The 6,737-nt window shown below is 43.4% G+C and overlaps 1 protein-coding gene and 1 non-coding gene across 2 annotated transcripts; both read left to right on the forward strand.

The window, feature by feature from the left end:
• The first annotated feature begins 1,335 nt into the window (after positions 1-1,335).
• Positions 1,336-1,442, forward strand: LOC136498781 (small nucleolar RNA R71). The gene has a single exon (XR_010769782.1). It is a non-coding gene; the product is annotated as a small nucleolar RNA R71 (small nucleolar RNA).
• A 1,887-nt stretch (positions 1,443-3,329) lies between these two features.
• On the forward strand, positions 3,330-6,326 carry LOC136496584 (TATA-box-binding protein 1-like). The gene is made up of 7 exons (XM_066492298.1): positions 3,330-3,526; positions 3,602-3,724; positions 5,236-5,286; positions 5,372-5,416; positions 5,498-5,590; positions 5,691-5,792; positions 5,971-6,326. The coding sequence occupies exons 1-7, from the start codon at positions 3,506-3,508 to the stop codon at positions 5,986-5,988; spliced, it is 453 nt and encodes a 150-aa protein (XP_066348395.1). The 5' UTR covers positions 3,330-3,505; the 3' UTR covers positions 5,989-6,326.
• Positions 6,327-6,737: the final 411 nt, after the last annotated feature.

The following is a 6,737-nucleotide window of genomic DNA, read 5'->3' on the forward strand; positions in this document are numbered from 1 at the left end:
TGAGACTAACTATGGTCTAACTTAACAAGGGGTAGCAACAAGGTTAGGATAAATAGGAGCATAGAGAGGATAGCTAAGGTTCTCTAATTCTAACTTAGGTGAGCTATGTCTTCTACTGTTCAACTAGGGATATTACTAGGCAAAGACACTAGTAGAGGATGCTTTCCTTGGTAACAGGGTCCTACTTGGCCTACAAATAGGAGGTGGACAACAAAGGATCAATGATGCTATATAGTACTCAACGAGGCTATATAGTACTGATGTCACACACGTGATCTACCACCGATCTAGAATGCACGGTGCATCCATGATTAACCTAAATCTAAGCACCACGCTTACACTCACGATAAATACTTTACTCCCTCTAAAGAAGAAATAAAACACTCAAAAGAGTCACAAACCTGATGAACAATATAAACAGAATGCTTACTTGAATCAGAAGTTGATTATCAGACAAATCTCAAAGGCAAGCTCAAGTAGAACTTGGATCTGCCAAGGTACAAGCCATAGAGAGAGTACCAATAGGCCAGCATCTCCTCCAAACTCTTCCCTCACTCCCTATCTCACTAATATTTACAAGACTAGATCCTATAGAGGACTAATCTTCTCTTGATACCTGGCTCCTGATGAGGAGAATATGAATTAGGGTTTTAGGATCTGCTGATAAAGGGGGATAGGGGCTGCTATATATATGCCGGAGCATCAATCCTGAGCCCTTGGATCAAACTGACTTGAATAAATGGCGTAGATGCAATCTTGGAGGTGGTGGAGAACCAACATAGCAACAGGGTGATGATAGGTGGGCTCTAAGGGCCGGTCGGCCTATAGGTGGGGCCAGCCCCTCTTGCAGCGCCTCACCCTCCGCTTCGGTGTGGTGTCCTCTTGAGTCTTCTAGACCCTTCTGGGGTTGTTTCTCTATGGATAAGCGCGATTAAGTCTGACATCTAGGTCCACCTTTCTGTATAAACCCTATAAAAAATATAGATTCACCAAAACTCGTGGAATTTGTTAGTTTAAAGCCCTAGACCTTTGTTGGAGATTATATTTATGCCCTTATACATGTTATATTGACGGTTTATAATGGTTGTTAACTACCATCAACACACATCTACCTTGGCTGCATGCATGTCAGCTGCTTTAAGAGAATGCATACCTCGTTTGTGGGGTTGTAATCATTCATCACTTCATCCTTGGTTGGAAACCATCTTCTCGACCAATGCCTTGGCATTTGTGACATTAAGTGAAAAGAATGCTCCTCCAGTGGCAACATCTAAATGGCTCCTATCCAATGGAACTAACCATGGTAGAAGTTTTAGATGAAAAGCCAGTCTGCCTATACCATGGTGTGGGCATGCGGTGACATACTCTTGCATTTGTTCCCAAGCTTCAGGAATTGACTCATCAGCTTGCTGTTGAAAGCTAGAGATTTTGTTGCGAAGAACATTGGTCTTACCCATCGGGAAGAACTTAAATAGGAAAGCGTTGGAACACTTTTCCCATGTATCTATAGCATTGCGATTCAAGGAGAACCATTGTTTTGCTTTTCCCAACAAGGAGAAGGGGAAAAGACAGAGACGTATGACCTCTTGGGTCACTCCCTTAATGGTAAAGGTGCTCAAATCTCCAAAAATTGTTGGAGATGTGCATTAGCATCTTCGTGGGCTTTACCATAGAAAGGACTAGCTTGCACCATTGTGATCAATGGGGGCTTAAGCTCAAAGTGAGTGTCCACATTAATGATGATGGGGCTAGTGGCTACATTAGCAGTTGAGGGGGTAAAAAACTCATGGATGGTCTTATTGGCCATGATCGTGATAGGAAGAAAAGAAGGTAACTAAAAAGAAAATGAAAAAGGAAAAAGAAGAGTTGCTAACTCAAAGACCTAGCTAGCAGAACCTAATGACAGATTGATAACACGCACCAGTTGCCATCCCCGGCAACGGTGCTAGAAATGCTTGTTGACAGTTCATATGTGTGTATATAGGAAAGGGGTTTTCGCAAGCACACAAAACTATCATGTAGCACTTCGCTTGGTGAGTACCAAGTGTCGAATTTATATTTTCCGAAAGGAAGATGGTTTGGTGTGTCACAAAATGTGGCCAGGTGGACTAGGTAGGTAGGTTTAGCAACACGGGGGTGATGAGGGTAGTATGGATGATGGACGGAAAAAAGATAAAAAGGGTTTTGATAACATAGACAAAGGTAACTAGAAGTGTAGTGTAGCTGAGGGTAAGAAGTAGAATATGTAATCTTAAGCAACAAAAGTAACTTAATGATAGTGAGATCATCCTTAGTATGAGGGTGTACTTGCGTTGGATTTAACCAAACACGAAGCACAAGGAGCCCTACATTTTAATAACTTGACCCAACGTGGTGGAATATAGAGGAAGGTCAGGGTTGTCACCACTTGCCACTACCACAATCTATCCGGAGATCTAGCCGTAACTACAGGCAAGATATAGCTTAAGCACCACGCTTAATCTATAAACTCGCTATTTTCATCTAAGCTCTGGTGAAATAAGATCGAAGCACCCTAACCAGACAATAGAACAAGTACTAACGATGAACGAACTAAACACTAAGAAAATAATGATGTAAATGCCAAAGGACAAGCACCTAGGCTCACTAATGATATACAAGAGCAAGACAGGACTTGAAAAGAGCAAAGCTATATTACTGGATAAAGCACTGGACAAAGTAAAGTACTAAATAAAGTAAATGCTAAAAGAAAGATTACGAAGGAGCTATACCAGACTAGAAGACTCTTCTAGACTCCAACACTATGTGAAAAATAGTTTGTAGCAACGGGACAAATTTTTTGTAGGGGCGGTTGGTGATGGAGCCGCCTCTACAGTGGCATGCTCGGGAGCCTCGAGACCAGCCGTCCCTACAAATAGAACAGTAGGGGCGGCTGGTGATATGAGCCGCCCATACAAATGGATCCGATTTGTAGGGGTGGCTCACTCACCAGCCGCCCCCAGTGTTGAGATTTATAGGGGCGGCTCAATAACCAGCCACCCCTACAAATGCTCTAGCAAATAAATACTTGGCTTTCGTTCCAAAGGCTTCTTCTCACCCCTCCGTTCTCTTTGCTTTCTCCCTCCCTCGCTCTCCCGACGCCGATAGGGCGATGGCCGCTGGCACGCGCGGCGCTGTAGCTGTGGCCGCCCTCTCCTCTTTCTCCTCCCCCCTCGCGTCGTCCTAGCTGGCGCCCCACCGCTGGCTCCCCATGCAAGGCGCTGGTGGCACGACGGCGCCCCCCAACCGCTGCGCTCGGGAGCGCCAACCACCATCGTCGCCCCCCAGCGAGGTCACCTCCTCCGAACGCCACGGCCTTCTCTCCGACCTATATATGCGCACACGCATCCACCCACCCCTCGCCTCCCTTGACCTCCCGACTTCCTTCTCCTCGACGAAGACAGAAACCCTAACCCACACATCGACCTTGAATTGACGGAGCCTCCCGGATCCCTCTGCCTCCTCTCCCCGATCTCTAAAAAAGACCATGGATTTTAAAATTCTTTCCGTAGGATCTCTAACGGCCCCTCCTTTCCCACGTGAATCGACCTTGGATTGAGCTTTTTTTGTCCCACTGTCGTAGGGAGATTGGGGATTTCCTCTGGTGGTATGGGGGATTCGGGCTGTGGATGGCGGAGCCAGCGTTGGAGGGGAGCCAGCCGGTGGATCTATCCAAGCACCCCTCCGGCATCGTCCCCACGCTCCAGTAAGTTATTAGGACCTTGCTGGATTGGGCACCCTCCCCCCGAAATATTCGATTTCTGGTTGTGTTGGGGATGCGAGGCTTGGACGACGCCAGCTGAGATCTGGCTGCTTTCGAGCGATTTCGAGTGATTGATTGTGGTTTAGCTAGTCGTAATCCACTGGGCTTGGGGTGTGTTTGGTTCTCTTGTTGGGGGTATTTGGGGCTAGATCCAGGGTGGTGTCACAAGAACCAATCCTCATGTGCAGTGAAAAGCTCATGAGGTCATGACGTTATTGCTTTGACCTGCCATAGTTCCCTGCAAAAGAAATTGATTTAACCATGATAATTAAAGCCACACGAATTTGAAGTATCGAGCTGGATTTAGATTTGAAATATCAAGCTCGATTTAATGTTACAAATTTGAGATTGATGCTAGTGTAGTATGCTGGACCTCCTGAATCTTACAGTGTTACTAGAAGAGAGGGTGGATGTGTATGTCTGAATGTTAAACCTTGTTTAAATTTGTGCTACTGCTACCCAGCTTTGGAAATGATACCAAATCATCAAAATACCGAATGCTAGGTTGTTAGCGGAAAGCTTGCTAAGTTCCCTGTATTTGCGTGGCTCTGGTAGGCTGATATGAAAATGAAGAAGTAATTAGCTTAATACTTCCTTAAGCACTCTTTATCTCCACTACTTGTTTAGGCTGTATTGTTGTTTCAATGTATTTTTTTTGTTTTCATTTTTTTATTCTGCATGGAGTGCTATCTATTCTGCCAAGGTTCTGTCTGTATGTAGCAATCGTTGGTGCTACTTCTCTAGAACTATTTTGTACATGTTTGCTTGTCTGTTTTTGATTTTCGATAAATGAATGGATCATAGTGCTGTATTTCCAGTGTGGTCCGATTAGCATGTACTCTGGATAATACCATTGATTTAAAGCTTTTCTTTTCCTTTATGCTTATGCTGTATTCATGGTTCATGTCTATGGATGATGAATAGTCTGGAATGAAAACCATATAATTTCACATATGATAGTTGTTGATCCTTGTTTTAATTATATGATGATTTATATCGTCAAAATCATGCTTATCACCTTGTGAACTTATGATAATTAAGAATTCCATCTGTTCCTACAATTTATACGAATATGTTTAATAATTCATATGTGTGTAGCTAATATGCTATGTTTTGATATACATATGCATATATTCTGCGAACTATGTCTAGCATATATAATGAAAATCAAGTACTGGGTTTTATCTCATTGCCACGTTCAGTTCTGACATCATGCAACTACATTTTCATGCTTTATATTAGGTATGGTTCTGACTCTGTACCATAAGAAGATGAGATTATTGGTAGCTATTTATGGTTTAGTTGTTATAGCTGTTGAAAATTAGTGTGAACACCTCATAGGTACTTAAGGGTTACTTCTCAGTTATCCTTTTGCTTGATTGTATTCCTAATGAGCTTCTGTCTGAGAATTCATCATTTCCCTAATTGTGCACTGACCTGATGTGAATTATCAGGTCTGTACTGGAGCAAAAAGTGAACAACAATCTGAATTTGCAGCTAGGAAGGTAATTTTGTGTTCTTTTGTCGTCATCTAAATATTCTTAGTCTGCTAAGGGTTGTCAGAACAAATAACTATTTTGCTGTTTGTAGTATGCTCGCATCATCCAGAAGCTTGGTTTTCCAGCAAAATTCAAGGTATGTATTCCATTCTTCAAACTTGTGTGCTTTAATTCTTGGATAAATGTAATTGAACTTCTCTTTTTTCTGTGTTATCAGGACTTCAAGATTCAGAACATTGTTGGGTCTTGTGATGTCAAATTCCCGATCAGGCTTGAGGGTCTTGCATACTCTCATGGTGCTTTCTCAAGTGTAAGTTGCATTCCTCGTCTTGTTAGCCATAATTCTCTCAGCTATCTTCTTGAATTTTCCTGCCAGTGTCCTGAAATTTTGCTTGGCTTTCACTCTCCAGTACGAACCAAAGCTCTTCCCTGGCTTGATCTATCGAATGAAGCAGCCAAAGATTGTGCTGCTGATTTTTGCTTCAGGCAAGATTGTTCTGACTGGAGCTAAGGTTAGCAGCCATTTGGTTGAGCTGGTATTGGACTAAATTATGATCTGTCCTTGAATTACACATTGATGGAACCAGGATTTGGTCTAATTCTAGCCTGTAGCCTGCCCAAACGAGGTCCTAACATGTTTCAATGATGTTGGTGTCGGTTTGCTGCATACCTAATCAAATTCCTTTGCAGGTGAATCTATTCCAGTGAGGCTGTTCCTGATACCTTATGAGTTGACCCCGACTTACCGCAACATAAACAACAAGTTCAGCGTCAAGTATTACCTGAATCTGGTCCTTGTGGACAAGGAAGATCGGAGGTACTGCAAGCATCAAGAGATCACAATGTACCACCTCCTAGAATCTCCCCCGGCCTCCTAGATCCCAATCTATAGCAGCATGTTCGCCTCTCAGGTTTTGTACAAGTGGGCGCTGAGGTTAGAGCAGTGTCCTGTATATAAACTCTCAGGTTGTAGCAGCATGTTCGCCTCTCATTAAGTTTTGGTACAATCGCAGAAGATAAGTCATGATGGAGTTGTGCATGAAAAATATATGTTCCTGGTCGAATTGAATTTTTTTGGCGAAAAAATGTACTGTAGGGGCGGCTGGTACTGTAGTTGCCCCTACAAATCGATTTGTAGGGGCGGCTGATAACACCAGCCATCCCTACAAATCAATTTGTAGGGGCGGTCTGGGAACCGCCCCTACAAATACATGATTTGTAGAGACGATATGGTAGGGGCGGCTGGCCGAACCGCCTCTATAAATGTACTATAGCCACCCCTGGAAATCATATCTAACGTAGTGCAAGGCAAGGCGAGCTTTGCTCTACTCTTATTACTACTAGCTAGCTACTACTTCTAAGCTACTACTCTTAGAGAACTTCTGAGAGCCTAGAACACTTGGAATGCTTGAGAGCTGCTGACTGATGATCTCAATCGAGCACCACATCCCCTTTTA

Source organism: Miscanthus floridulus, chromosome 12 (genome assembly GCF_019320115.1).
Source record: "Miscanthus floridulus cultivar M001 chromosome 12, ASM1932011v1, whole genome shotgun sequence".
Classification (NCBI taxonomy): domain Eukaryota; kingdom Viridiplantae; phylum Streptophyta; class Magnoliopsida; order Poales; family Poaceae; genus Miscanthus; species Miscanthus floridulus.

Excerpts from the sequence above, each read along its gene's own strand:
- LOC136496584 (XM_066492298.1), top strand. The coding sequence starts at position 3,506 with ATGGATTTTAAAATTCTTTCC. Across the intron at positions 5,417-5,497 it reads GTTTTCCAGCAAAATTCAAG|GACTTCAAGATTCAGAACAT; the intron begins GTATGTATTCCA and ends CTGTGTTATCAG. Across the intron at positions 5,591-5,690 it reads CTCATGGTGCTTTCTCAAGT|TACGAACCAAAGCTCTTCCC; the intron begins GTAAGTTGCATT and ends TTCACTCTCCAG.